General features: G+C 38.0%; 2 protein-coding genes across 2 annotated transcripts; one reads left to right on the top strand and one right to left on the bottom strand.

Moving 5' to 3' along the window:
* Positions 1-591: 591 nt before the first annotated feature.
* Positions 592-2,067, bottom strand: LOC121762484 (protein NODULATION SIGNALING PATHWAY 2-like). Its single transcript, XM_042158371.1, has one exon. It carries the CDS (start codon positions 2,065-2,067, stop codon positions 592-594), a length of 1,476 nt encoding a protein of 491 aa, XP_042014305.1.
* Positions 2,068-7,022: 4,955 nt separating this feature from the next.
* On the top strand, positions 7,023-10,810 carry LOC121766898 (probable L-type lectin-domain containing receptor kinase VI.1). Its single transcript, XM_042163130.1, has 2 exons — positions 7,023-8,578; positions 9,956-10,810. The coding sequence occupies exons 1-2, from the start codon at positions 7,133-7,135 to the stop codon at positions 10,589-10,591; spliced, it is 2,082 nt and encodes a 693-aa protein (XP_042019064.1). The 5' UTR covers positions 7,023-7,132; the 3' UTR covers positions 10,592-10,810.
* Positions 10,811-13,102: the final 2,292 nt, after the last annotated feature.

The raw sequence follows: 13,102 nt of genomic DNA, 5'->3' as shown, positions 1-13,102 counted from the left end.
TAGGCAAAAACTTCCATAGACGCACGCTGCCATTAATTAGTAGTAGGATTAAACATTAATTACATCAATTAGTAAATTAATTATAATGATTAAACTAAGGTAAGTAAGTGTTAATTAGAGTGATGAAATTTTTTCGCATGCACTAACTTGAAGCTCATAATGTTATTTGTAAATAAATTAACATAAATTGGATTCCAATAGCATTGCATTGCATTGCATCTCTGTCTGATTTTTAATAAATTCTGATTTGGCACAGTACAAATCTCTTTTACATTGCATTGGTCTCTGTCTGATTTTGAGTGTATTTTATTTTTCAACAGTTAGCAGTTGTATAATTGTATTGGGTGGGCAGTGGAGAGACAAAAACATAAAATTCCATCTAAATAATCTTTGATATCAAACGAATCAAACTTACTCCCATCTTATAATCCTTACCAAATTAGACTACTACATATTTCTCCGATCGCTTGCAATTAAATAAATATTTACCGCATCTCAATAACACAAATATAACCAAATTAGCGTACAATAGTCCTCTCCTCTTTTATGTCCAACATCTACACACTTGACATGATGAACCAACACAATTCTTCACCTCCTACTACAAAACGTCGATACTCTCACAAGCACAGTCTCCTTCCATCTCAACACCATCTCATTCCCCCTCAAACCCTCAATCCTCACACTATACCAACTCTCTCTCTCCCCCACCATCACCCGAGCTTCGCCCAAGCTCTCCCCGCTCGCCTTCCGCCCCTCCAAACCACACTCGAACTCGAGACCTTTGGCCTTCTCCTTCCACTCATCAAACCACGCAAACGGGCACATAAAAGGCGCCAAAAACAGACACTCCACCGCCGCTCTCCCCTCTCCCAAATAACGCAATTTACACTCCAACGCCTCGAATAGAGCCTCATAGTGCTCAACAAGTTTCCCATAATAACACTCAAAACTTACTTGATTTCCCAATTTTACCCCTGCCTCCCCATCTCCAACGGTCACAATTCCATCAAATTTCGCCAACTCCTCCTCCGCCGCCTTCAAGAACTCCACCACGCCGCTCCTCCGCAACATATGCGGCAACGCCGCCATGCAATTGAACACTAGCCAATCTCTACCGCCGCCGTCCTTCCTTCCCTTCATCTCATCCCTGAAATCTCGAATGCATTTTTCCTCAATCTGCAGCTCTATGCCAACATACCTCGCCTGATCAATCAACCGTTTCTTAGTCTCTTCAAAATCCCAGCATGAAGGCGATGACGTCTCGTCTTCGCCTTCATGCTTTATGGCCGTGAGCCTCACCGGCTTCCGGCAACGGCTCAGGGCCTCGATCAATGCAGGCCACTGGATCCCTTCCCCAATGTCAAAATCAACGATGTGTAGCGTCTCCGCGCCAACGGGTATAGATTCGAGAATAACCGCGTTGGCCGCGTTGTGAGCGAACCTCGCGCTGATAAGGGTTTGGTACAACACATTGAACGCCGTTGCAAAGTTTTTGATTGATTCTTGTCTTAAATATTCGTCGTATTTGGATTCGAACATGTTGTACGCCATCCGTTCGACAAAAGTCCCCTGAGGGCTGCTCTTCTCATTTATGGACTCAATTATCACTTGAGCTAGTGATCCATTGTTTCCATCATGCATGGCTTCTCCAAAAGCTTTGATGAGATGAGTTAGCCTCAATTCGTTTTCTAGCTTTGTATCCTCCATTGGCATGTTTAGAGGCACCCCCGGGACCGGGAGGATATGTTCGTTCTGGCATGACTCTAAGGAAGGGGCAGGACTCCATACGTCCGCGGCAAAGGCTGCAGACGGAGAAGTCATGTCTTCACTGGAATGAATCCAGTCACAGATGTCATCAATGTCGCTTCTTAAGATCTTCACAAGACTTTCCTCATGACCGAAAAGGTCGTTGGGAAAAGTATCTAGGAAGAATGAGTCAGAAGAAACCATAGGGGAATCTTCGGATGAGGCGAATGATGGAGAGAAGAACACTCCATCTATGATCATATCTTGATCATCATGAGAGGTGGGGAAGGTGGGAAGAAATAGCTCTGATTGCATCATTTTGTGGGGGGGTGATTTGTAAAGAAGAGGGGAGTTTTGAACTTGGGAGATGGGTGCAATTTATACGCACAAAATATGCTGTGGATGTTGAAAGAAAATAAATTTAGAATGCTAGAGAAAGACCACACCATTGTCCATATACAAATAATTTTTTATGTTGAAATGTTCCCTGAAAATTCATCTCTCCTTCACTTGTATTTACTGAAGAAAAATTCTTGATCCAGCTAGCATATCATCAAAAGAGTATTAAATAAATATAGGTGGGTATTATCTGTCCAAATGTCTTCTTCATATTGAATGAAAATCATGGAATTTATATCATACGCTTATTTCTTCTTTGTGAAAGGTTATTTAAGAAGACAAACACATCAATTTAACTTTCAATTGTTTGTTTTTCATGTAGGTCCCTTGGAATGTGACACCATGAATAGGTACAATTTTGTTAGCAACTTTTGCAAGTTTTTGTGCCTTTATGAATTTTATTGTACTTTAGGAATTGGAATCTTTAGTGTAAAAATTTTCTTTGGTTTAATTAAGTTATTGATACTATATCTATGTCTAATAATACTTGAGTCGTATTTCATTTTGGATTGTTCCATATTAATTTAGTAATTTTTGTTTTGGGGATATGCAATTCAGACAATATGAAGAGGTGTCGAACCGTTTCAGAGGGGTACGAGGTCTTGCGTGATGCGTTGTAGGGATCCGGTGTTGCACATGGAATGGTTTGGTGCTACTAGAGGAGTGGGAGCCCCGACTTGGATCACGGTCTGGCACTAGGCGCGGTCCATGTTGCGGGGCTTTAGGTCAGACCGCAAGACATTTTTTTAAATTCAAAGATATATTTTGAAATATTTATTATTAAATTTTTTTAATAAAAATTCAAATTATGTAATTTTTAGGAAATTGAATCATGCAATTTTTATATTTTAATTATTGTGATTTTAGGTATTTTAATAACGTAATTTTTAGTTATTTAATTTTAACAATAAAAAATACGGAGTACTGATTTTAATAAATGAAATATATTATGTTGTGGTAAGAGTAGAGCCTTAGAGGAATGAGTAAAGCATGAGATGACACATAAATTGAGTGGAATAATGATGAACCTCCCTCTGCACTGCCACGTTATAAGGACATCCCACTGCACAATGACGGACATACCCAAGGAGGACATCCACAATAATAAAAATTCATAAATTCACCAAATTAAACAATTTACAGAATTAAATAATTTACGGAATTAAAATTTCGACACGAATATGGAGAAAATGCAATGATAATTTCATTAAATAAAAAAAATAAAAAAAAGTACATTTCAACAAAAAAAAATACACAACAAATTACATTGTAAATATCAACGAAGACCCCTCCACGTCCATAGCTCTTCAATTATATCGTTCTGGAGTCGAATATAGGCTTGTCGTTGGCGCATGTCGGTATATGCACGAACTCGATCGGCCTGTTCATGGGGTATCCACATACGTACATTGGCGGTGGCCATGCCGTGGCTAGGGCCAGAAGCATCAACATCATCATTGGCCCAATCAGTCAGTGTTGGACATTCATCTTCGACAATCATGTTGTGCATGATAATACATGCGTACATGATATCAACGATGCTGTCAATATACCACAGCCGTGATGGACCCTTCACTGCTGCCCATCGAGCCAGGAGCATACCAAATGCTTGCTCCACATCCTTGCTCACTGTCTCCTGATGACCCGAAAATTTATCTTTTTTTCGTCTGTTGCGCATCTGATCGTCTTCACAAAGACGGGCCACATAAGGTATATCTCATCCGCCAAATAATAGTCCATATTGTGCTGGTTGCCGTTGGCGACGAAACTGACGGCCGGACCAACGCCCATGCACTGCTCGTTGAAAAGGGGCGACGACTGAAGGACGTTGATGTCGTTGTTCAACCCGGCTACTTCAAAATACGCATGCCAAATCCACAGCCGGTAGTCAGGTACTGCTTCAAGGATCATCGTGGGATTCTTACCCTTGAAACCGGTAGTGTACACCCCTTTCCAGGCGACGGGGCAGTTCTTTCACTCCTAATGCATACAATCTATGCTGCCCAACATTCCCAGAAACCCGTGCTGACTCCCGTGCATATCCACCAGAGCTTGGTAATCTTCGGGGGTAGGCTTCCGAAGATACATATCCCCGAATATCTCCCTAACGCCCTCACAAAAATACTGCAGACATTCACGGGCAGTCGTCTCGCCGATGTGGAGGTACTCATCGAACATGTCGGCCGCACCTCCGTATGCCTGCTGCCTGATTGCAGTAGTGCACTTCTGTATGGGCGTATGGCCGGGTTTACCAATCGTATCCTTCCTCATCCTGAAATACGAATATCGACGCTCTAAAGCGTCCACGATATGCAGAAATAGTGGACGATGCATCCTAAAACGTCGCTTGAACATGTTCTCCCCAAACCGCGGCTCCGGAGCGAAGTAGTCCTCATACAACCGACGGTGTGCAGTGATGTGGTCCAGGGGTACTATAGCTCGACTTGGATGGGCCGAGGTACCGCCGGCTACTGCTGCTGCTGCAAGGCCGCTTGTATCAAGCGATTTATCTCCCTAGACGTAATGGCTCGCCACTCTTCTTTAATTCGCCGGCGTACGTCATCAGCACCCCCACCACTACCACCCGCACCACTACCTCTACCACTAGCCATTTTGGATATACTAAAAGAAACATAGAGAGAGAGAAACTCGTTAAAACAAGTGGTGCGAATGAAATGAAGTTCAACGAGCTGTATATATAGAGTTTTTTAAAATAAATTTTTTTAAAAATCGTGACGTCCGCCGGGAACCCGCAATGGCGAACGTCCCGACGGACGTCGTCGGAAATCCGCGGAACTCCGGTGTCCGCAAGCGACGTCCGCGTCCGCCGCTGCGGATGCTCTTATGACAAAAAGCAAACATTTAATTTCTCCTACTTATTTTTCTTACATTCAACTTTATACGAAACTTTGAAATTGTGTGCCAAAAAAAACGATTCAAAGTGTAATAGTGTATATATGATATAGAGGGAGTATACTTTCAACGATAAAATTGCGTTATATCAAACACATTTCCGAAGTATATGTACGTATGAGAAGAGACAAAGGAATTAAATTAAGTGAAAAAGTACTCCATTAGAGTCCAAACATTGATGCAACAAATGAAGGAAATCATAGTTTTGTTCCATCTCATCCACATCTGAAATGTATCTTGGCTATTAAAATCAAAAGAAACGACAGTTTATGCTCTCTAATTATTTTTTTTAAATGGTTAATATTGTCTCTTCCCCATCGATTCCTTTCTTAAACGCCAGCACACAGCATCTCCCTTGATTTAGGTAAAATTATTCAGCAATCAACTAATATAATTACTGCGATAACAGTCTCCCTATCTTTCTGAGCCACTAGAGAAAACTTCAATATGCTAAAAATTGACCGATTTACGACTCAGTATCCTAATATATTCGACATAATTATGTACGTGGATGAGATTAATTTGGCTCTTAACCTAAAGTCAATTTCTCGATTAATTTGCTAAAGAAATATTATGCTTTTGAACACCTTTTGAATATTATAATTTAACAATTAAAAATTCTATGTATGGAACAGCATCCCCTGCTGTGCTAACAGCCACAGCAGGGGATCCAAACCCACACCTTTTACGTCAATCTTGTCCTAAATGCACGTGGTTTCAGTACAATTTATGGCGTGTACTCGTTGTAAATTTATCATAAGAAAATGAGAGATAAAAAGCTAGAAATAATTTATCATATTAGTATTTTTTTATCATGTGCTCTCTAGAATTGAGAATATAGGACAATATCATAAGAAAATGAGAGATAAAAGGATGGAAAAAATTCATCAATATCACATGATGATAGTATAATACTAAATCGGAGTGACAAAGAGACAAACAATGTTGCCCGAAATCTATGTCGCATAGTGCAAATTATGAACCTCCCAGTACACGCGAAAAAAGAGAAAAATATATATACATTTCAATATTTTCCAACAAAGGGAGCGAAATTTTAATATTTTCCAATTAGTATAGGGAGAGTCAATTTGAATATATCTATTTTGCTCTGTTTTTTAATATTTATAGGATCAAGCTTTCCAGGCACAAAATTTTCAGCCCAGCCCATATCTAATCTTGCGTCACAAAAAGCCCATATTTTGGGGGTTGACTTAAAAGTCCTACTAAGAACAAGAATTGTTATTTAAATCCTAATCAGTTAATCATTTCCTAGCTTTACGCTAATATTTTATTTTTTGAAACATCGCGTCGAAATAGCAATGATTGATATTTTGATGCATTCGGAGACTTCATTTCTCTAGCTATATAGGAGTAGTGTTTTTTTTCTGAAGTTAGAATAGATTGTGGTTGTAATTGAGTAGGTCAAATGGGACCACTTATAGAAATTAAACTAGTTCATAAAACTTGTTCAACACAAAAACTGATATTCAACATATATCTCCATTAATTTAGGGTTTATCACGAACTTAAATGTCATTTGACTAATTATTCAATACTATTATATTTTCTTAAACAAAAAAATTGCACGGGTGAAATCGATCACACTAACAAGAATGTAGAAACTTGGATACACGACCAACTAATTACCACATGAGTGATATTGGCTCATAAAATTCAACATTTTCACTCAATTCATAAATTTCACACGTCAACTTGTACATTCACATGATGCTTGTGAATGGATGGCAAGTGTGGGTACACGAAAATTGTGGGCAATTTATGATGGCTATGGCTTTAAATTGATATTTGTCGAGAAATATGCTAATTTAGTTGTTGTATGTCGAAAATTGTGGGCAATTTACCTACTTTTCTTATATGCCAAAATAAAAAAAAATCAGTATTGATATATAATTATCGTAATACAAAATACCACGTTGCAGTTAATTATAATATCTTTTTCTCTAGAATCCCAAACTATTCAAACTTGGGGAATGAAATTGCAGCTCACAAGTATTTTCTCGTTAGAAATTTGTGCACTAACGACTGTGACACATGCAATTTCCCACTACTTATGACAATATTTGTATGCTTAAAATCACGAAAACTCCTCATCCATCAATCCCACTTCTCATTTTTTTTCTCCAAAATGGCTAGTGCCAGTGCCACCCTCTTCTTCATCCAAACAATCATCCTCCTTGTCTCCACTTTTTTCTTCACACCAGAATCCTTCTCTTTCACCTTCCATGGCTTCACCCAAACAGACCTCAACATCGACGAATCAACCGTGATAAACGGCGGAACAGCAATGCTAACCGACAGTACACCCAATGCCACAGGCCACGCATTCTTTCCCGCTCCAATCCCCATGCTCAACGCCACCAACTCTTTCAATTTCAGCACACAGTTCGTCTTCCAAATCAACCCCTCACACTCCAACGGAGGCGGCTACGGCCTCGCCTTCACCCTCTCCGCCTCCCGGGGCTTCCCGGGCGGCGGCACCGGCCACCTCATGGGAGTCTTCAAGGACCTCAACACGAGCACCTCCTCCTCAAACCGCATCATCATGATCGAATTCGACACCGTCAAAGGCATCGACGAGGACATCGATTCCGACGGAAATCACGTCGGAATCAACCTTAACGGAATGGATTCCACTTCTTACAAAGCAACCGAGATTCATTTGCAGAAGGGCAGTCCTATTAGAGCGTGGATCGACTACGACGCAACCAGCAAACAAATTAACGTCACCATTGTTCGTGTCAATGAACCGAAACCAGAACCCTTGATGTTTGATATTGATCTGTCAGATGTCTTGTCGGAGAATATGTATGCTGGATTCTCCGCTGCAACGGGTGGAGACAAATGGAGCTCCCATTACATCCTAGGATGGAGCTTCCGCCTCAACGGCGCTGCCGATCATCTCGATGCGTCTCTGCTCCCCACCGTCGTTGCAAACTCCGGAAGCAATAGTGAACTGAGAAACGCGCTCCTGGCTGCAATTTCTGCTGTGTTAATCATCTCAGTAGCGTCGTTGATCGGCATAGTAATGTACCGGAGATCGAGCCGATTCGAGGATTTGGAGAAATGGGAGCTGGATTTCCCCCATAGATTCCGGTACCGGGAGCTCCACGCGGCGACGAAAGGGTTTAGAGAGAGTGAGATGATCGGAAGGGGAGGGTTTGGAGCTGTTTACAAAGGGGTTTTGGCGAGCAGCGGCGTTGAGGTTGCGGTGAAGAGGATCACATCCAATAATCCGTTGCAAGGGATGAGGGGATTTGCGGCGGAGATTGAGAGTTTGGGGAAGTTGAGGCACAAGAACTTAGTCCATCTCCAAGGTTGGTGTAAGCGCAAAAATGATCTACTTTTAGTGTACGACTATCTACCCAATGGAAGCCTCGATTCTCTGCTCTACAACCCTCACCCCAGTTTTCCCGTCGTGTTGAGCTGGGAGCAGAGGTTCGGCATTGTCAAAGGCGTCGCTTCCGGCCTGCTTTACCTACACGAGGACTGGGATCAGGTATCTTACTAATTCACGTCTCATCTAAATATCTAATCATACGCATCTCAAATACTCCCCCCTTCGCTCAAAATTAGTTACTTATTTCCATTTTTATACGTCTCCAAAAATTTGTCACATTTCACTTTTACTAATTTTGGTAGTCTACGTTACATTCCATTAACCTATTCTCACTCATATTTTATTATAAAATTAATATATTATAAGAGAAGGATCTACATTCTAATACTTTTTTCAACCCACTTTATGTTATACATTTCTTAAAAAAACGTGTTGAATCAAATGCTGACAAATTATTAGGGACGGAGAGAGTAATATGCATGTACATATCTAGATTCATGAACATGTCGTGTTGTTACTTTCCTTGATTTGATTGATACATGCATGTCCACTAATTCTTGTATCCACGTGCCAAATCCAGATACAGTTCAACAGTTACGTGCATCCTTCATCCCCAAAAAATATTCTCTCAATTCCATAGTAATAGAGGCGTTTCTCTGCGGCACGTGATTTAAGAAAATTGTATTCAGTGAGTTAAGTAATGAATAATATAGTAAGAAATGAAAAAGATAGAAAGATAGAAGAGAGAATAAAGTAAGAGCGAGTAAAGTAAGAAAGAATAAATGTGTTGACTTTTGCTAGAAATGAAATGACTCAAATACTATGAAATGGAGGGAATATTAAGTAGTAGCATTATTTAGTTATTTTGGTATGTCCATCAAACTTAGTTCAATTCTATTTTTGGAAACATTTTCACTACACATTACACTACTAATGATGTATCTTATTATCCACTGTCACTACTTAAAATTTTTATTTTCTCTTTTTTCTTCCATATTTTACCAATTTTGTATCAAAACTTATATTATCTCCAAGCCTCTATTTTTATAAGAGGAATGTAATATTATTTGTCTGACAAAAGAATGGTTATAAACCTACGATTCCAAATTCTAAACTTCAACCTTTAATTTTTCTATAATATACTCCCTCAGTCCGTGATTAAATGTTTCATATTTGACCGGTGCGGGTTTTAAGAAATTATTTGACTTTATGAAGTAAAGTGGGTAGAAAAGTTAGTGGAATGCGAGACGTACTTTTATATATTGGTTTTATAATAAAATGTGAGTGGAATGTAGGGTCTACTTACCAAATATAGTAAAAGTGAATGAGACATTTATTGGCGGACGGGCGGAAAAGGAAAAATGAGACATTTAATGACGGACAGAAAGAGTAGATTTTAAGTATTGAACCTCTACTCTTTATTTCTCTACAATAGAGAAAATATATACTAGTATTAACGACATATAGTTTGTAACCTTTTGTCTGCATTAATTAATTAAAGCTCAATATCCTAATCAAGTCCATATATCTTTCAAGGTCGTCATCCACCGCGACGTGAAGTCGAGCAACGTGTTGCTCGACGCCGACATGAGCCCGAGGCTCGGCGACTTCGGGCTCGCGAGGCTATACGACCACGGGAAGAAGTCGCACACGACGCACGTGGTGGGCACGATAGGCTACATCGCGCCCGAGCTGACCCACACGGGGAAGGCCTCGACGAGCACGGACGTCTTCGCGTACGGGATCCTCCTCCTCGAGATCGCCTGCGGCCGGGCCGCGGTGTCCTACGAGGCCCACCGCAACGCGATCTTGGTGGACTGGGTGGTCGAGTGCATGCAGACGGGGAACGTGTTCGACGCCGTCGACGCGAGGATGGAGTATGTGGTGGAGGAGATGGAGATGGTGTTGGGATTAGGGCTCCTGTGCTCGCACCCGAGGAAGGAGATGAGGCCGACGATGAGGCAGGTGGTTAGGTATTTGAATGGGGATGAGGTTATGCCGTTGCTTGAGAGCTTGAGTTTGGAAGGTTCGAGAAGAGTCGATGAGATTACGGCGAGGCTGCTCCAGCTGGGATTGGTGGATAGGGTTTTGAGGTATAGCTCGGATTCGGTGAATTGGGGGGTTTCTGTAGGGGTTATGTCTTCTACTACTTCTTTTGATGGAGGGAGATGATATTTAGTTTTTATTTTTATTTTTTATTTTATTATAGATTCTTTAAGATTCACACAATGTAATTATAATGCTCAGTTGGAGGAATAGAGTGCAAATATAGTAGAAAATCGAATACTAGAATGTTATTCTTGTCATAGTATGTATACTTCAATTAGAGTTGATGATTATCATCACTCATGATTCAAGATCATACAAATTAATTATATTAATTAAGTTTTACATAAATGAATCTACATAATTAGGGCATATTCATAATTGGAGTATGTATAGTCTCTTCTTATGCTAATAGAATTTTCATTTTGTCATTTAGTTAGTTATGTCCGCCCAATCGAAATCTTATTTTACTACTATAAATGATAAATACTCCAGGAGTCCAGGTCACATGTTCCACTTATACATTTCAATTATATTCTATTATAAAATTATATAATATAAAAGTTTAAAGAAACGCATATTTTACGGAGTAATTTTTTTTAACTCATGGTATTATTTCATACTACTATTTCTTTACAATTTTATTGCTGAATGGAGAAAATATACATGGAATATAATGTTCAACAACTCGTCGTAAGATGTGATTGTTTTGGTCGACATCAGTACTCACTACTCGCACGTAAAGCTCAGTCTTTAAGTTTGGATTTTTCAATATTGAATAACCTTTTTAATGATTATTCTTCCCTTTCTCGAAGGCAAAAATTAATAGGGTTTGACATACAATGAATATGGGACTATCTTTATACGAGGGGAGTGATCAATTGCTAACTTTCTAGTTGTTAACTATAACTAATTTAAGACCATAGGATTTTAGAAATTTAGTGGTCTAAAATTTGCCACGTGTAATTTTCATTTTTATTAATTAAATTGAAAAAGATAAAAAAAATTATCAAATTAGGGTTTTTGATTAAAATGTCAATATAGTGTTTTGAAAATATCAACACAATGCTTTGAGAATGTCAACACATTGCTTTAAGAATGACATACTACATGTATTATATTGACATATTTTACATACTATGTTGACATTTGTTGCTGAACGAAAAAATTGATTTTTTTTAAAAAAATTTCAAATATTGACATCGGAACATATGCAAGTGGGATCTCGTTAGAATCCTTATGAAATTATCTTTAATTTGATATATGTTGTGCGAAAAAATAATTTAAATCAAGAAAGTTATATGCGTTTTAAAGTTATGTGATATTTTTTAAAAGTTAGTTATAACTAATTTATTATAAATTGACGTTAATACCCTTATTAACGTTTCTTTTTTATCGTATTGACATTTCAGGCTCATGATTTAGGCATTTGATTTGAATATCTAAGGATTATTATTTAATTGTAGTTAGTAATTAAGTATTGAGTCTCCCCTATTATATATGTAATGTTTGTATAACTAATTTTTCTCCTATATTATAATATAATTAAATGTATATTTGGACTTTTGTAAAGTAATTTCGAAAGGGATATCTGCATGCAAATTCCTAAGCTTTCATAAAATTCAAATTTTGAATATTAATTTTGAAATTCGCTTATAAATTATTGAACTATTGATTTGGTCTGATTTTTCAACTAATCAAGATTTAGCCCGTTTAGTATAAATCATAATTCAATAAATAAAATTACTTAATTTATTACACGGTTGTTGGCCTGCCTAAAACGTGATGTTATTTTAATTGACATCTGATAGTGTCATATAAGTCATCAAACTATATTAGCATTGAAACATTGATTGGTTGTAAAATCAAAACTAATCAACAATTTAAATTAATTTATAGATGGATTTTAAAATTGGTATGTACAACCATAATTTGGCTAAAATTTAGAAGCTTGCAGGTAAATTATCCATTATAAAAAAATGCATGTTAGTATAACGAATTGAATCGTTATAGTATTTCATAAATAAAAGTGCAAATATGCAACTAAAATAATCTAAATATGTTTTATCTATCCAAGTTCAAAGCATAATATATATGAATCAGAATTTTGCTTTCAAATTATCTTTATTAATTGTATATAATTAATTAGGTGATCCATAGTTTAATTATATATCTATAAAATCATGTGTGCACGTTAAAATTATTTATTTAGTTTTTCAAATTTAGCAAAGTATCGAGAATTTAACTGGTGGAGTTTTTGGGTTGACTAGAACGCGTGGACGCTCAATTTCGACTTTTCGACGCTTCAAATTATAAACACATATATAAGTCATAATCACATAAAAAGAAATTTAAGTTACATACATCAATTTACGCCACTAAATAATCTTATGTGGTCCATAACGTGACCGACCCAATCTTCTATTCGTTTGGAGAAAAAAATTGCAGACTTGCATTCATATTATTAATTTTGTATACTGAGATGAGAACTAATAATTTGTACTCCATGTGAAGCAAGACACATAATTACTTTTATTAGTATAAAATAATCGTGTTGTAGCAAGTCAACGTTAATTTGACTAAGCTTGATCATAACAGAAGTAATAAATGTTGGAAAAAATGTGTAAAACATGGAGG

The sequence above is a fragment of the Salvia splendens genome, chromosome 2 (assembly GCF_004379255.2).
Source record: "Salvia splendens isolate huo1 chromosome 2, SspV2, whole genome shotgun sequence".
Taxonomy (NCBI): Eukaryota; Viridiplantae; Streptophyta; class Magnoliopsida; order Lamiales; family Lamiaceae; genus Salvia; species Salvia splendens.
The sequence above is the reverse complement of the archived record's forward strand: the minus strand, read 5'-3'. Positions and strand labels throughout refer to the sequence as shown.

Excerpts from the sequence above, each read along its gene's own strand:
- LOC121762484 (XM_042158371.1), bottom strand. The coding sequence starts at position 2,067 with ATGATGCAATCAGAGCTATTTCTTCCCACCTTCCCCACCTCTCATGAT.
- LOC121766898 (XM_042163130.1), top strand. The coding sequence starts at position 7,133 with ATGACAATATTTGTATGCTTAAAATCACGAAAACTCCTCATCCATCAA. Across the intron at positions 8,579-9,955 it reads TACACGAGGACTGGGATCAG|GTCGTCATCCACCGCGACGT; the intron begins GTATCTTACTAA and ends ATATCTTTCAAG.